Raw genomic sequence first — 18,240 nt, 5'->3', positions numbered from 1 at the left:
TCAAGCCACCAGCAAGGAAAATTCTCAAAATAATTTTGATGCTACCTTTTTTACCTACTTTTTTGTACTTTTTTCAATTGCATATTGTTGAAAAGTTTTTTTTAAAGAGAAGCTGAAAAATTATCTCCGAGGACAAAACCTCAGCCCAGGCCACTTGTTTAATGATGAATGTCTCAAGGTGTTTGACAGATATTGACTTTTGTGTTATTCCTTCTGCAAGTGCAAGGAGTTGGAGAACTACCCAAGTGCTCCTGCATAAAGAAAGAAGAGACCAAGAAGAGAGAAGCAGCAGCTCCACAGATTGGTGAGCTGGTACAATAAATATTCATGAAAATCTGCAGGCACACAAATTGTAACACATCTGATTACACTTTTATTTAAAAAATGAATCTGCTGCCTGTAGCAATCAGGCATTCTCTTCTCTATGAAGCTGGGGGGTTGTAAAACCTATTCTGGATAATTTGGAGAGAATTATGTGCTGTTTTCAGCACTAGTCCATATCGGCCAAACATGATGCCACTAGACCTTTGTAATTTAGATTTCTAGATTAACAAATTACTACTTAACCTCCTTAGCGGTAATCCCGGATCAGGTTCGGGACAGATATCCACAGTAATCCCGAGCCTGGGTGAGATATATGCAGGAGTTGCTGCAGATCTCTCTGTGTTATGTTTTTTCTTTTATTTAGGGTCTAAAAGTTTGTGAAAAAAAATGTCATGGCTTGTAGACCCTAAACCTGGAAATAATCATAAAGCCAGGGAGGTTAAAGCCCTTGTTCACCCATATTTTTCATTGCTAGCAAAAGTCCATGTTTGGTGCAGCTGATCTGTGCTCTAAGAGAGTGCCCTGCCCTGGTGAGCTTACATCAGCACAGGACTTCGGCATTGCAAAGTATAAATAAATAGTATAAATAATGTAAAATGTACAGATGAAAAGTATGCAGAGAGAAAGAGCTTTACTCCTCCTTTAAAGTGACACTGAAGCGAAAAAAAAACCCCATATGATATAATTATATGTGTAGTACGGAGAATTAATAGAACATTAGTAGCAAAGAAAAGAGTTTAATATTTTTAATTTCAGTTGTATAGCTTTTTTTTTTATAATAACATGTGCATCATTCTCTAATATATGCAGTTTACACTTTACACTCAGCATTTTAAATGATTTCACAGAGCAACACTAATGACCTTTTCAACTTTCCTCTGCAGGAAAACCCTAAACAATTAGAAACATTTGAGATAAGAGCTTCAAAAGACAGTGCTGTCCATGACTTTTTTGGTCTCTGGAGCTCAGATAAGCTGTTTTGCATATAACAACTGAGGTTTCTTAACTCTTCCTGTACTGGAAACAATATCTGTGCTGCTAATGTTTTATTTCTTAGCTGTACAACACATACAATTTATTATATCATAAGTTGATTTTAACTTCAGATTCCCATTAAGGCAGTGACAGAGTGGATTGTGACCCTGAATATTTTGATTTTAATGTGCTGAAATAGACAGTGTGGACATCCACATGCAGGGTGCTACTAGGGATTGTGAACTATAGATTATTGTCTTGACAGTACTACAAAGCCCCATACACACATGCAAGATCTGTCGCTGGAGAGAGATCGTTACTTGATCCCTTGGGCAACAGTGTGAGGGCGGGGCTGTACAGTCAGGTTGCTATCCTCAAAAATGCATCACACGTGGAGACCGTAAACCAATGTGGCCATCTGCAGGCCCTCGTTTATCCACTGTATCAGCTTTTTATTGATGTTATGCTGGATTGTCAAAATCTTTTATGATGAATGTGGAATAGCTGATCATTTGAATTTATATACAGAATCTAAGTAATTTTGAAATGTGTAAAGCTGAACTGAACGGGATTACATACTTAATAAAAGTGGAATTTTATGGGAAAAAAAGGATTTGGCCTGGATTTCTACTTTGAGACCTCTTATGTGTTTGTTTGTTTATAGTTCTAAAAATACTATACTGTACTATCTATGCTATGATTTCTTTATTACAGGACAACAGAAAATGCATAATGTGTCTGTTACCAGATCAGATGAGATTGCTACTGAACAGGAGTTTTTTCACAGTGGGGAAGAACAAATCAGCTTAGCTTCAAGAGGAGGTAATTATAAAGTCAAGATCTCCGCTGCAACTAAACAGCTTTCACGCACAGAAAATCATATATGGAGGTTTGCAGAGTGCAGAGCCGGATTTTCCATAAGGCACTGTAGGCACATGCCTACAGGCACCTTATGTAAGACAAGGGGCCCCTTCCTCAGATCACTGACCTCAGGAGTTTACAGTCTAATCTCTGCCTCATATCACTGACCTCAGGTACTTACACCCTAATCTTTTTGTCTCATGTCGCTAAGGATGATATAAGACAGTGATTAACCACTTTACCCCCGCGCGTACGGATTTCTCCGCCCCTTTTTCCATCCTTTCACCCCCAGGGACGGAGAAATCTGTACTCTGCGCACTCCCGCCGCTGTCCGCGTTCCCGCTCGTAAACACGCCGCCCGCCGCTAGTAAACACGCCGCCGCCCGCTCGCCCAGAGATCAACGAACGGGAAAATCCATTCCCGTTCGTTGATCTAAGCCCCGCAATGACCTGCTGCCGCTCGGCTGAGCAGCGCGATCATTGTGAAAAAATAACAAAGTCCCAGCCTCTTTCTACTTCCTGCAAGAGTCCGGAAGGACGCTTGCAGGTAGCATGAAACAAATTAGTAATGTTGCCATCTTGTGGCCAAATAGTAAAACTACACCCTAACCATTTTCTACACACAAATAAACTTGTTTTACACAAAAAATTAACTCCTTACCTCCCACACTCCCCAATTATTTTTTTTTTGTAATTAAAAAAAAAATAAAAAATTTACAATAAAAAAAAAAACATAAATAGTTACCTTAGGGACTGAACTTTTTAAATATTTATGTCAAGAGGGTATAACACTGTTACTTTATAAACTATTGGCTTATAATTAGGGATGGACGCAAAACTGAAAAAAATGCACCTTTATTTCCAACTAAAATATTGGCGGCAAACATTGTGATAGGGACATAATTTAAACGGTTTTATAACCGGGATAAATAGGCATATACATTTAATGGGTTTTAATTACAGTAGCATGCATTATTTAAAAACTATAAAGGGCGAAAACTGAAAAATAATAAATTTTTTTCCCACATTTTTTCCTATTTTCCCATTAAAACACATTTAGAATAAAATTATTCTTGGCATAATGTCCCACCTAAAGAAAGCCTAATTGGTGGCGAAAAAAACAAGATATAGTTCATTTCATTGCGATAAGTAATGATAAAATTATAGACGAATGAATGGAAGGAGCGCTGAAAGGTGAAAATTGCTCTGGTGGTCAAGGGGTAAAACTCCTCAGTTGGGAAGTGGTTAAAGTGTAATGCTGGGAATACACGTTTCGTTTTTGCCTTCGTTTTAGCCTTCGATTCGTTTGGTAAACAAATCGAGTGTTGAAAATGTATGTGAAAATAGTCATAATCTCATTATAGTTTCGATTAATAGACCCCAAAAACGAACGACTAGTGATCGAACATGTTTGATATTATCTCTCTTTATCCATCTAATCGAACCATTGGTAGGCTTGATGGCTGTTCAGATCGATTATATATTCGTTTATGCCGTCCGTCCCTGTACTACGTTTCGTTTCTTTGCAGCCTTCGATCATTGGAAAAACGAAACCATCAGAATCGAAAAAAAAAAAAAAAACGAAACCGTGGGTGGTGATATTAACCGTACGATCGATTATTTCGGGATCGAAAAGGACAAAAGGCACAATCGAAACGAAGGCTAAAACGAAGGCAAAAACGAAACATGTATTCCCAGCATAGGATTCTAAGGACAGTAAGACTGTAGACACACTATGAGCGCTTTCTGAGAACTTTTCTGATCCTCCAATTGACTTACCTTAAAATCCAGGTAAATAGCTGTAAAATTTTACCGCAATTTTACAGAGATTTTAATGCAAGTCTAACGTTAAAGAGATTCTGAAGTCTCTTTTTTCCCTGCTTTTGTCATAAATTCCTGTTAAGCATGAATGCCCCCTTTAAATCGCTGCATTCCCGTGGCAGATGAGTGATTTATTTCTGTGTAATTGACCTGCAAAGTTCTATGACTTTGCAGGTCGTAGATTATGCTGCCCTGACACGCAGGGCTTCTCTTCCTGGAGAGTCTGAGCTTTGAGCTGTAGCTCAGCCTCTCCGCAATCAATCTCCGCGGGTCTCCGCCTCCTCTCCGCCCCTCCCAGTGAAAGGAAGACTGAGAGGGGCGGGGAGAGGTGGCGATCCACAGAGATTGACTGCAGAGGAGGCAGAGCTACAGCCTGATGCTCTGCCTCATTGAGGAAGGGAAGCCCTGCAAGCTACGGAGCTCTGCAGGGCTATTAAACAGCAGTAAATCACCCATCTGCCCCGGGGATGCGGCAATTCAACAGGGGCATTCATGCTGTACAGGAATTTATGACAAAAACATGTAAAAAAAGAGACTTCAGACTCTCTTTAAGTATCTTGTATAATGAGATGTTGGTGATAACTACATTATCTGTAGTCTTTTCATCCTGTCAATGAAGGAAGCTCTTTAAAACAGCATTCTGACCAGTTCAGCCTCGGCTGGTGCTATGAAATTGTCTGTGCAGGAACGTCCAACTGTAACCCTTCGTGGCCAGTTTAGCTATGTCATACGTGGCCTTCTGCACCAATGCAGAGGTCAGTATGCACTCCCATGGTCCAGAGGTGGGATTCCCAGTCAGATTATTATCAGATTTGGGAGACCTGTTGGCTTTTAACTGAGACCCATTTTAGAGTGCTGACAGAACTAACGGTGGTAAGACTGTCTAGTAACTGTTACTTTTGGTGCACTTTAAAGAAACACTACATTGAAAAAAGTAAGCAGTTAAAATCTGACAGAACCTACAGGTTTTAGACTAGTCTATCTCCTCATGGGGGAATCTCAGGGTTTTCTTTGTTTTCAAAAGCATTTCCTAAACAGCGGTTTAATTGCCACAAAAGAAGCTATCAGCCAACCTCCCTACTCACTTGCACACATTTTGGTAGTAGCAACTGCCATTCAGGAAATGCTTTTGAAAACAAAGACAACCATAAAAATCCCCCATGAGCAGATGGGCTTGTTCTTTCAGCTTTTAACTACTTACTTTGTTCACTGTAGTGGTCCTTTAAAGGATGTCAATACAACTAACTTGTTGGTATCTATACATTTATAGCCAGCCAGCTGTTTTTCAACCCCACGTTTTCTATTTGGATTAAAAAGGAGGATGAGCCATTCGTTGAAGATGCTCCGTCCACGGCCCTACCAACTGCTTGTCCAGGTATGGAGATAAATGCATCACTCTGGCTTAGCTGATTCAGTTTTTCATGTAATGTGCTCAATAATGATTTCCATAAAATTGCTGGTTACCGTAGTTGTTACTGTAGCAAAAATGTAATCCTTTTGATATAAAAAATAAACTAAAATGATCTTTGTTAGGCTGGATTCACAGTGGTTAGTTGCATAACCCCGGCATTAAAATGAGTGAACCGCAATGGAGACTGGACATAGACATTAACCTCCCTGGCCATACGCAGATGCGGTGGCTGCGTCCGCGGGAGGGATTTTTTTAATTAAATTTTTTTTTTATGTTAGCTAGCACTAGGCTAGCTCACTGTGGCCCCCAAGTCCCTCGGCACCGGTCTGAACCCCCCCCCCCCCGATCGCCGCCGGCAACACTCACCCGTCCGCGATCCCGCGAGAGCCGCAGCTTCCCAACTGGCATCACTCGTCGCTATGGCGACAACTGGACATGACGTCATGCGCAGTTCCAAACCTCCCCATAGCGAAGCCGGGTGTTGATTGGTAGGCTGCGCCATCGCGGGATCCCTGGGGGGTATGTATACCGGAGGTGATCGGGGGCGATAGGAGGGGACCAGAGGGAATTTGGGGACATGGTTAGCTAGTCAAGTGCTAGCTCAACCAAATAAAACCATTTTTATTTTTAAAAAATCCTCCCGGGGCCATGTGATCCCATGTGGCGGCTAGCCCGACACTGTGTCAGGCTTACCGCCAGGGAGCTTAGATTGAATCCTTGTGCAGATTGTTTGATACTCCTTCCTATATTGCCTGATGAAGCGGGGTTGAACCTGCGAAACGCGTTGCATTTCTTTTTGGAGTTCCTAATAAATGTGTTTGACTGTCTGAATCGCAGTCGTTGTCGTGTCTGCTTGATGGAGGTAAGACCACCACTTCCTCCTTCAATTTTGCCATTTAAATTGGTTTTTAAGCTCATTTAATCTAATCTTATACTTTTGGCGCCTCTGTTCATTGTATACAATTACCGCCAGGGAGGTTAATACAAAGCCTGCATGCAGCGAGTTAGAATAACATGGTCCGTTACAACGCAGTACTGTGAACAGACCCATAGAACTGTATGGGCGGTGAGCTGACATGTAGAATTATTCTGCAATGCAACTGATCGCTGTGAACTAGGCCTAAGCCTTAGATGTGAATGATGCTGCTACACTTAGGAGGGAAGAAGCACAGTGAAGTAAACCTATGGGGAGAAAAGTATAAGGACTACTAGGGTTAGTATTATATGTAGCTATGTTTATTTCATCATGTCACTCCAGGTACATTTTAAGTATAAAATAAAAGCAGTGAGTACATTCAATAACAGAAGTGGCTACTATAGGCTAGCCACCTCTTTTACTGCAATTGATAAACAGACTAAGGCAGCATATATTGCACCAGCAGCACTTCAGTTCCATATTGAATCCATTATGTTGCATTGGCTCAAATGGTGCAGGTCCACAAACTTAGCAGGGTCATGGCAGCACCTCAGTCAGTGCACCAGTTACTATGGCAGGGCTGATTATATCAGTGACCGATTATAGAGTATTCCGCCCTGGTACTAGGTTAAAGAGTACTGAAGGTCAATATGACAGATCCTATCAATTACAGGTACTATTTTAATAAGGTTGGATGGGGAAGGGGTTTCGCGGGGGTTAAATACTTACCTGTCCCAACGTGTTCTGGTCACAGATCATGCTCCGCCCTCCCCTCCCCCCCCCCGGCAGTGCAGTGGCGGCCAAGTTTCTGAAGACTGTCAAAGCTCTTCGAAAAACTCTGCCTTCGTTGCCGTAGCCCATCCCCAGTTCCACAGCCACCAATTAGTACACAGCTGCTGAGCTGGGGGCAGGCCGTGGCAATGCAGATGGGTGTGGCCAGAGCCTCGGCAGGCAGTTTGAAAAATGATTGCCTGAGCCCAAATCCAAGGGGAGGTGGAGAGTTCACCTTCCTGAAGGGATGACGCCAGGACAGGTATTTAACCCCGCGATCCCTCCAATCCTCTATCATTTCGGTGGTCAGTTTGACCTTAGGCACTCTTTAAAGAGAATCTGACATTTATGTTAAGCAGTATGAGCACAGCTAAAACACTGCATTCCTGCGGCAGAACAATGTAATTAAACCCTCCAAATCCCGGGGAAAAATTCCACGACTTTCCAGGTTGTGGATTTTGTTGCCCGGGGGAGGCAGAGCTTTGTGCTGTAGCTCTGCCTCCAGTCGCATCCATCTCCATGGATCTCCACCTCTAACCGCCCCTCTCAGTGAAAGAAGACTGAGCGGGGCGGGAGGAGGCGAGATCCGCGGAAATTGAAGCGAGTAGAGGCAGAGCTACTGGACAAAAATCTGCCTCTCCAAGGAAGGAGCACCGAATTTTGCCCCAGGATTTGCGGGGTTTAATTACATTCTTCTGCCACAGAAATTCAGCGTTTTAGCTATGCTCAGACTGCTTAACATAAATGTCAAATAAAAAGAGGATTTTTGTAAGGCTTCAGAATCTCTTTAAAGAGAACCCGAGGTGGGTTCTAAGAACGCTATTAGCACACAGAGGCTGGGTCTGCATATCCTGTCCAGCCTCTGTTGCTATACAGTTCCCCCCACAGGCCCACCTGCGCTCTGCTTGCCCCCCATAAATCAGACGCCGAGCTAGCGATACACAGCGTGTCGCATCCGGCTGTTTACCTCTTGATCTGTCACTCTTGCTGCTCCCCTGCCTCCTCCATAGCGCCGGTCTCCGCCCGCGTCCCTTCCCTCCCTGCTGATTGGAGGGAAGGGACGCGGGTGGGGCCGGCGCTATGGAGGAGGCGGGGGAGCGGCGAGAGTGACACATCAAGAGGTAAACAGCCGGCTGCGACGCTGTGTGTCGCTAGCTCAGCTTGTGATTTATGGGGGGCAAGCAGAGCGTGGGGGGAACTCTATAGCAACAGAGGCTGGGTAGGATATGCAGACCCAGCCTCTGTGTGCGAATAGCATTCTTAGAACCTACCTCGGGTTCTCTTTAAGTACCTTATTGTGGTCCCTTAAAGTCCCCAGTGGAGCAATGCTTCATCTTAGTTACAGGTCCAGTATTCAGCAAGGTTTGGTATTTACTTCACCTCTGTTTCCTCTGCAGGTGAAAATCTTCAGATAGTGAAGCAAGAGGAAGAGTTTGCCATTGACAAATGTAAAGTGTCTGAAATTCAAGATTCCACTCAGCTTTTTTCTGACAAGGAAAATTCTCAGGAAACACATGAGATTGTAGAAGACGCTCCTTTCATAAAGGAAGCAGAGAATGCTACAAAGGGAGAAGAAAGCCTCCTCTCCATTGTACTTAGAAGAACAGACACCGGGAGTTATCAATATTCCAGTAGCTGCAAAGGTTTGGAGTACACGCAAGCTCTTACTAGGATAGCTGAGAAGAAGACTTGTTATAAGCCCAAGCAGCCCCTCTTTCTAGCACCAAACAAGGAAGTACTTAGTGTCCATGTTCATACAGATTCCCACCAGAAGATAGCGCAAGCTACAAACAAACCCTTTCAATGCAACATCTGTGAGAAATATTTCAAGACTTTGGGCATCCTGAATGTGCATATTAAGACTCATAGTGGCGTCCGGCCGCATCAATGCACCGAGTGTGGTAGAGGGTTTCGGGATAACTGGAACCTTAAAGTTCACCAAAAAATTCATACAGGGGAGACCGCTTACAAGTGCTCTGTGTGCGAGAAAGGTTTCATCCAGTACGCCACATACATGAAACATCAACGCGTTCACACGGGTGAAAAGCCATACTCCTGCTGCTATTGTAACAAAAGATTCACAAACAGCTCAAACCTGTTGCGGCATCACAGAACACACACAGGTGAAAAACCTTACACCTGTATGGAGTGTGGCAAAAGTTTCAGCTATAACACCAGTCTTACACAGCATAAAAGAGTCCATATTGTGCCACCTATATAGATTATGATAAATGGCAAATAACAGTCACAACTCTAGACTGTAACTCTGTAATCTTGTGTCTAAAAAACTTTATTTTTAAGGACCTGCAACTTTTTAAAGAGCCAGAATAACTTTATTTGTAACAAACAATTTTCCACAGTTGAGTTTTTAGGAGCCACTTGTCTCATTTTTAATCATTGCTAAAATTTATCTACAAAGTAATGTCCATGTTTCCAATGGAGGCGGGTGTCCTGAACCCAATGCACAGCAATGGAATAGTTTTACATTGCATGTATTGCGTGCGGAGCGATCCGAGAATCTGCAGCATGCTGCAGATTCCTACACGGCTGCATCCGCCCCCTGTCTCGTCTAGTCACTTCCGTATCGGTAGATGGAGGAGTAACGCGGCCAGCAGCGGTAGTGATGCGATGTGGCGCATCACTAATCAATGGAAAAGGGCCCTTACTCTTTATGCTGGAAATCTGTTGGGTTTTAACTGATCAGTTGTTCCATAGCAGTGCATTGTGAGAAAGCTTTCAGTTAAAATTCATATGATGTGAACATGAGTCATAGGAAAACATGGATATTACCTTCACCTTGGCTGCACATCAGTTGCCTGTTCATTTATAACTGACAATAACTGATTCAGTGCAAAACAACCTGCAACTTATGCGTTTTAACTGATCAATTGTTCCATAGCAGTGAATTTTGAAAAAGCTTTTAGTTAAAGAGAACCTGAACTAAAAATAAAAAGTCAAAATAACTGTAACGGTCTTGTGTCGTAGCTCAGATGTCTGATTATGTGGTGATCTGCAGAATCACCAATAATGCAGACGCTATACCTGATTATGTGTGATCTGCAGAATCACCAATAATACCAGTATAGCAGACAAAGAGCTGAGTGTGTAGTGATTTGATGCAACCGTAACTTTAATAGTATAATGAGGCCTCACCAGAGGGCTGGTGAGGTACTATTAGTACACTGAGCGTGCACTAGAGTACAAGCTCCAGCAAGCTGGAGAAGACAATACCGAAGAGGCTGAATCTCCCGTGGAGCTGGTGATTCAGAATGTACTGCAGCCGAGTGAGACACCACCAGAACTGCACTAAAGAATAACTTCACCAGAGGCGCTGGTGAAGCTAGCACCTCATCAGTGGCGAGGGCCCACTGATGAGTAGAGTGGTCTGACAGGCAAGTTTTGGCAACAGAGAGGGAAGTATCGGTACAGAATCGTGAGACAGGAGAGTAGTCGGTAATCAGGCAAAGGTTCAGCAACTATAGGCAAGGTACAGGATCGGAAAGCAAGATCAGAGTCAGAAAAATAGCCAAGAGTCATACACAGGAGATCAATACAATAGGCAATATCCTAGTCTAAGTGTGAAGTCTTTGGCATCAACACCCGGGAACTAGTCTAACAAATAAACAATAACAATGTAGCAATATCCTAGACTAGGTGTGAAATCCTTAGCATCAACACCTGGGATCTAGTCTAAGGTCTGAGCGCTAACACGCCAGTATTCACGACAACAGACAGCGTGTGAGTGAAGCCCGGTGGCTTAAGAGACAGAGGAGACCTCACTGGCACGCCCCCTACAATCAACCAATCCGGGACGCCGTGAGTCTCCTTTGACGTCAGCCGACCAGCAGGTCAGCTGACGCCTCTCTTCCTGGCATAAAGATCCTGTCTGTGCGCGCGCCCGCGCAAGACAGCGCCCCTATGAGCCCAAGAAAGCCCTGTCCTCGGCGTCCTAGACGCTGGAGAGACAGGCAAGAGCACGAGGGCAGCTGTGGCGGCGGAACCGTTCACCGCAGCCACCTCCGCTCCTGGTGACCCAGACGCCAGGGAATTGAGCGGAGACATGGAGGCAGCTGCGGCGGTGGCACCGATCGCCGTAGCTGTCATTAAACTTGTTACAATAACCATACATAGGTCGTACGCACCTCCCATGTAGTCTGCTCATCAATCTCTCCTCGTCCTGTTTGTCCACTGTGATCGATGAAGTCAAAATAAACATACACAAGCCATACTTACCTCCCGTGTAGTCTACTCCTCACACTCTTTCTCCTCTCCCGCGTCCTGTTTATCCACTGTGATCAAGGGAATTCTCCGTCCTCCATTTTAAAAATGGCCATTACCCCATAACAGCTTTCCGGTCAGCACACTGTTAAACTGTAACATCGCCCATTTGAGCCATACGGAAACTCAGGAGCTTCCAGCTTTTCGACCCCCCAGGCAGCTAGCACAGTGAGATCAGAACAAAACCGGTTTCCCTTGCCACCCTTCGGCCGTTTCACCATTTAGGTTTCTGTTTGAAGATGCAGAGGAGCTAATGGGTAAATCACCTAAGCATGACGTGTAATGTCTCTTGGAAGTTTATCTAAGCTGTGGCAATTAAATAAAATATTAATAAATACTAATAGACAGATTTAGAGCAAGCAGAGGCTGTATAACAAACATACATCTAAAGGGATGTGGGGATGCCTCTTAGTATTGTAATGCTGTGTCTGCACAGAGAACACCATGTAACAACACTGACAAATACACATTCTTTTGCTGTTACCGAACAGGTTTTTGTGAATGTGCTTCTGTAAATTACCGAACTTCTACCGCACCTGTGAAAATCTTGATGAATTAGCAAAAACAGTGTAAAAACCTGTTTGCGGTATCTTCCCGCCTTGTTTTTTTAATAGAACAGCCTTTGATGAATTGACGCAATTTTCTTGTGCATGTTGTTACAGCAAAAAAGATGGGATCTTCCTAGATAAAGTGGATGAAGGGTCCCCAGCCCAACACCATAGATAATGTGCAAATGGACCTATTTAATGATAAATCAATACCAACATTTCCAGTCTTGGCCAAGTCTATGTATCGAGCCTGAACAATTGTTGCTTACATTAAGCTAGTCACAGAAGATCCGGGATGCCTCTAGAGACAACAAACTGATGTCCAACACAACCTTGAATGGTCATATCAACTGTCAAATGTTGTCCTTGCTGGCAACTTCCTCGGGCCTCTTGCATATGGTAGGCTGAACTTAACCAACCCCCACAGCTAACCATAATCATCCCCCTCCCACAGCTAACCTTAACCAAGGCTGAACTACATGCTCATTGGGCAGTTTAGCCTCCGTTTTGCGTCTGAGTGCAGCTTCCGGTTCTGGGTCCTGGTGGGACGGGGAAGACAACAAAGGAGCCATTTCATGCAGTTATCTGGAGTGCTGGGGTTGGCTGCCACCTAATGCTGTATTCGGTGCTTTGGTGCCTAATGCTACATTTGGGAGTAGGGGTGGTGCTTATGGTGGCCTCATGTAAATTTGCCCCATTGTTGCTAGGACCAGTCCTGACTACAGGATCACTTGAAGTTTTCTTAATTTAGATTCTCTTCCAGAGATTTTGGCCCTTTCTGGTGCCTGGTTATCTGGGTTTCCAAAAGTGTTTCAAGTGAATTTGTGTAAAGCGAACTGTGGCATTTGAATAGACTACCTGCTTGCAATTATTTTCATACTATACTAAGGGCTCGTTTCCACTGTTGCGGCGCGATTTCGCCGGCATTCCGACGCTTGTAAAAACGCATGCGGATGCGTTTCCGCATGCGTTTTTACCCGCGATTTCGCATGCGGTTTCGCATGGCAGGGTGCCATGCGAAATTAACCATGACACTGCCAGGGCAAAATAACATTGAAAAAGGTGCGAAATCGCGGGTAAAAACGCATGTAACAAACGCATGCGTTTTTACTATTAAATACATTAGCGGCGATTCGCACGGATTCCCGACGCAGGCGAATTCTGTGGGTCCCGTCGTGCAGATTTGGCCCGCCGCCAAATCGCTCCCGCACGCCGCACATGTGGAAACAGCCCCGGCCACTTCAGTGTAACAAGCGAATCCGCATCTCGTCGCCGCATGCGGATTCGCTATGGTGGAAACGAGCCCTAATTCGTACATTCATACTAGTTGCTTTCTGCTGTATATTATACAGTATATTAGTGTCTAAATTATTTGGATTTATAGCTGGATTTTTAGAACTTTTTTAAATGTTACAAATAAATGTATGTTTTTCTATGAACCAACTACTGTTATCATTTTATTTTAGGGGTGACAAACTCCAATGCACAGTGGGGCTGAAAGGGAAAACTGGGACCTAGTTGCGGGCCATCCTCGATATCTAGTGGCCAGTTCCCTGATGGCTAGTCGCATCGGTGTCGCTAGGGCCTTTGATCCTGGGCACCGGCCTGGAACCTGTTGCTATGGTGCCCCGGATTGATTCAGTGGCAGGAGGGGGCACTGAGCGGAGCGGCGGGGGGGAGCGGGCAGTTACAAACTCACCTCCGATCTCCGCAGACACAGCCTCCAGCTGCTTCCGACTTCCTCCTCCAGCGTCCGTCGCCTTGGTTACAGCGCCCCCTGTGATGACGCCAGAGGAGGAAGTCGGAAGGAGCTGGAGGCTGTGTCTGCAGCGATCGGAGGTGAGTTTGTAACTGCCCGCTCCCCCCCCGCCGCTCCGTCCAGCTTCCCGCTTCCTTACTCCCGCCTCCCTGGGGGAAGCTACCTATCTAACCTATACTGGGGCAAACTGCCTATTTAATCTATACTTGGGGAAGCTGCTTATCTGATCTATACTGGGGAAAGCTACCTATCTAACCTATACTGGGGGAAGCTGCCTATCTAATCTATTCTGGGGAAGCTGCCTATCTAATCTGTAGTGGGGGAAGCTACCTATCTAATCTATACTGGGAGAAGCTATCTATCTAACCTATACTGGGGGAACCTACCTATCAGGGGCGGACATACGGCCGTGCAGGCCGTGCCGCCGCACGAGGGCCCCTGAAGTTCCGTTTTCTTCAGGGGCCCATGGCATTAAGTATTTTTTTTTTTTTTTTTTTAATATTTTTTTTTTTTTAATTATTTTATTCCCGGGGGCCCCCCGACTCCTATCCTCCCTCCCTCCCTCACCTCGGGGGGCCCCCTCCCGATATGCGCGGCGGGAGAGCGAGCGAGCGGCAAATGCAGGAAGGGCTCTCCAGGCATCCGCTAGAGGCCCAGCCGCTTGGTCTCCAATATGTCTCCAGTTGGAGACATATTGGAGACTCAGCGGCTGGGCCTCTAGCGGATGCCTGGAGAGCCCTGAAGACTTCCTGCATTTGCCGCTCGCTCTCCCGCCGCGCATATCGGGAGGGGGCCCCCCGAGGTGAGGAAGGAAGGGAGGGAGGGAGGATAGGAGTCGGGCCCCCCACCCGGATAGCTACCCACCCGGCTACCTAACCACCTACCCACCCGGCTACCTACCTACCCACCCACCAGGCTTCCTACCTACCCACCCGACTACCTAACCACCCACCAGGCTTCCTACCTACCTACCCACCCGGCTACCTACCCACCCACCAGGCTTCCTACCTAACCACCCACCAACTACCTAACCACCCACCCGGCTACCTACCCACCCGGCTACCTACCCACCCGGCTACCTACCTACCTACCCGGCTACCTACCTAACCACCCACCCGGCTACCTACCTAACCACCCACCCGGCTACCTACCGGGCTAGTTACCAACCCACCCACCAGGCTACCTACCCACCCACCCGGCTACCCGGCTACCTACCTAACCACCCACCCGGCTACCTACCTAACCACCCACCCGGCTACCTACCGGGCTAGTTACCAACCCACCCACCAGGTTACCTACCCACCCACCAGGCTACCTACCTACCCACCCACCAGGCTACCTACCCACCCACCAGGCTTCCTACCTACCCACCCGGCTACCTACCTACCCACCAGGCTACCTACCCACCCACCAGGCTACCTACCTACCCACCCACCAGGCTACCTACCCACCCACCAGGCTTCCTACCTACCCACCCGGCTACCTACCTACCCACCCGGCTACCTACCCACCCACCAGGCTTCCTACCTACCCACCCAGCTACCTACCTAACCACCCACCCGGCTACCTACCTACCCACCCACCCGGCTACCCACCCACCAGGCTTCCTACCTAACCACCCACCCGGCTACCTACCTAACCACCCACCCGGCTACCTACCGGGCTAGTTACCAACCCACCCACCAGGCTACCTACCCACCCACCCGGCTACCCACGCACCCACCAGGCTACCTACCTACCCACCCACCGGGCTACCTACCTACCTACCGGGCTAGTTACCCACCCACCCACCAGGCTACCTACCCACCCGGCTACCTACCCACCCACCCACCCACCAGGCTACCTACCCACCCACCCACCAGGCTACCAACCCACCCACTCACCCACCCACCCACCAGGCTACCAACCCACCCACCCACTCACCCACCCACTAGGCTACCTATCCACCCAACCACCCATGGGAGCTGCGCGCCGGATGGAGGCTGGGACAGGAGGTCTGCTGCTGCAGGTGAGTAAATGTTTTTGTTTTATTTATATTAGCAGGTGTATGTTCTGGGCAGGTCTGCCACATGATTGCATGTATTTTCTTCGCAAATCTGCCAACATGATTGCATGTATTTTCTGGGCATATCTGCCGACATGATTGCACGTATTTTCTGGGCATATCTGCCGACTTGTTTGCACGTATTTTCTGGGCATATCTGCCGACTTGATTGCATGTATTTTCTGGGCATATCTGCCGACTTGTTTGCACGTATTTTCTGGGCATATCTGCCGACTTGATTGCACGTATTTTCTGGGCATATCTGCCGACTTGATTGCACGTATTTTCTGGGCATATCTGCCGACTTGATTGCACATATTTTCTGGGCATATCTGCCGACATGATTGCACGTATTTTCTGGGCATATCTGCCGACATGATTGCACGTATTTTCTGGGCATATATGTGTATTTTCTTGAGAAAACCTGCACAATTATGTGAATTTTCTGGGGAAAGGGTCACCAAAACTTGGGCCCACTGTCTTTGCGTTGCACTTTTCAAGGGAACCTGAGGTGAGAATAATATTGAGGCTGCCATATTTCTCTCCTTTTAAGCAATACCAGTTGCCTGGCTGCCGTGCTGGTCCTCTGCCTCTTATTCTTTCAACCATAGACCCTGAACAAGCATGCAGCAGGTCAGGGGTTTCTGACAATATTGTCAGAACTGAGAAGATTAGCTGCATGCTTGTTGCTGGTGTAATTCAGTTTATTACTGCAGCCAAATAGATCAGCAGGGCCGCCAGGCAACTAGTATTGTTTAAAAGGAAATAAACCCTCACCCCGGGTTCGCTTTAAGTTACAGTTAGCTCCGCCCTCATCCGGTCATTGCCACGCCGCAGGTTCTATCCACTAATTTTTGCCGCGGCGCGCGAATTAGCCACGCCCATATTGTCATAGGGGGCCCACAATTACAATTTTGCACAGGGGCCCACTGCTGGCTGTGTCCGCCACTGCTACCTATCTAACCTATGCTGGGGGCAGCTACCTATCTAATCTACGCTGGGGACAGCTACCTATCTAACCTATGCTGGGGATAGCTACCTATCTAACCTATACCAGCCAGCCGAAGACAAGACAGAAGCCAGGTGAGGGGCTTATATATGTGAAATGCTGCCTATTGAATATGTTTAAGTTAGGCTATGTTCATGCACATTTGGCCTCGCCTTTGACCACGCCCACTTTACATGGCATAACCACGCCCATTTTTCACCACGATGCGCACCGCACACTCATTCCCTCTTGGTGCTCAGGGGTGCCCCTGATCTCACAGGAACCTAGAAACTCCCCTGGCTAGTCGTCTTCCCTCCCTCATATAGTTCCCTAGTGTCTAGTGGCCGCCTCCCTCCCCATACAGTTCCCTCGTGTCTAGTGGTTCTCCCTCCTTTATACAGTTCCCTGGTGTCTAGTGCCCCCCGATTCCCTGTACAGTTCCCTGGTGTTTAGGGGTTCTCCCTCCCCTATACAGTTCCCTGGTGTCTAGTGCCCCCCTACCTCTCCCATACAGTTCCCTGGTGTCTATTGTCCACTCTACCTTCACCATGTGACTTCATAGTTTCAGTGATTAGCCATATAGGCTTTAGCACTGAGGTGCGATAATGTAAAGTGGGGAAACCACTTGTGCACCAAAGAATTGTCTTGTAGACCAGAGTTTGACATGTCAACTTTATATACTCTATATCCTGTGAAAAGGCCATTTATTTTTCTTCCTTTTGCTTGGCTAATAACTATGTACGCTTCAAACTATTCTAAAACTATAAATACGTACCCAGAGTCAGATAATTCAAAGCAGTATTCCATATTCAGCAACATTACAGGGGAAGTGTGGTAAAAGGTCTTGTCAGAAGTGGGATTTGAACCCACGCCTCCAGAGGAGACTGCGACCTGAACGCAGCGCCTTAGACCGCTCGGCCATCCTGACTATGTACTGTTATAGTAGGGGCACATGTTCAGGCTCACTCCTCTTTTATACTTATTGACTACTTAGAAGGTATTTACTATAATTAATCTATATGTTTACTTCTGTATACACAATGTTTGTGTATATAACAAACGTGTATACAGAATTTATATAAATTCATGATAATACTGACTGAATCAGTATAGGAAAATACGTATTCCTAGCTTCTTCTAGCTACTTTGAAGCTTTCTTGCTCATCACCAGCCCCAGTGGCCTAATGGATAAGGCACTGGCCTCCTAAGCCAGGGATTGTGGGTTCGAGTCCCATCTGGGGTGAATTACCTTTTGTGTCTTACTTAACTATTTTCTTTGTGCTTTGTCACATAAATTAAACCATTAGAAACTAAAACTGTTCCCACTAACCTTTATGAGGAAAAGTGCCCTCCCTGACAGAAAATTTGATTTTTGTGTATTGTTCAATGTTAACACATCGGTCCTTAGTGTATGTTTTCAGCAACGTATATGTGATGATAAAGAGAAATCGATTTGCTTGAAATGATTGCTTTTGACACGAGACCGGAATAAAATAGATACACGATTAGGTTTTATAAGTATTAAACGATTATTATCTACATTA

At 45.9% G+C, this 18,240-nt stretch overlaps 1 protein-coding gene and 2 non-coding genes across 6 annotated transcripts in view; 2 read left to right on the top strand and 1 right to left on the bottom strand.

Moving 5' to 3' along the window:
- LOC137521406 (zinc finger protein 664-like) overlaps window positions 1-13,287 on the top strand; it is a 112,976-nt gene extending 99,689 nt beyond the window's left edge. For all 4 annotated transcript variants that reach the window (XM_068240596.1, XM_068240595.1, XM_068240594.1 and 1 more), the window contains 4 exons: window positions 221-304; window positions 2,014-2,121; window positions 5,252-5,356; window positions 8,477-13,287. In XM_068240596.1, the coding sequence (XP_068096697.1) occupies window positions 221-304; window positions 2,014-2,121; window positions 5,252-5,356; window positions 8,477-9,300 (1,121 nt within the window). In that variant the 3' untranslated portion in view covers window positions 9,301-13,287. The remainder of the gene's footprint in view (window positions 1-220; window positions 305-2,013; window positions 2,122-5,251; window positions 5,357-8,476) is intronic.
- A 4,254-nt stretch (window positions 13,288-17,541) lies between these two features.
- Window positions 17,542-17,624, bottom strand: TRNAL-CAG (transfer RNA leucine (anticodon CAG)). The gene has a single exon. It is a non-coding gene; the product is annotated as a tRNA-Leu (tRNA).
- A 242-nt stretch (window positions 17,625-17,866) lies between these two features.
- TRNAR-CCU (transfer RNA arginine (anticodon CCU)) lies at window positions 17,867-17,939 on the top strand. The gene has a single exon. It is a non-coding gene; the product is annotated as a tRNA-Arg (tRNA).
- Window positions 17,940-18,240: the final 301 nt, after the last annotated feature.

This window comes from Hyperolius riggenbachi, chromosome 6 (genome assembly GCF_040937935.1).
Source record: "Hyperolius riggenbachi isolate aHypRig1 chromosome 6, aHypRig1.pri, whole genome shotgun sequence".
Lineage (NCBI taxonomy): Eukaryota > Metazoa > Chordata > Amphibia > Anura > Hyperoliidae > Hyperolius > Hyperolius riggenbachi.
This window is presented reverse-complemented; position numbering and strand designations above follow the sequence as displayed.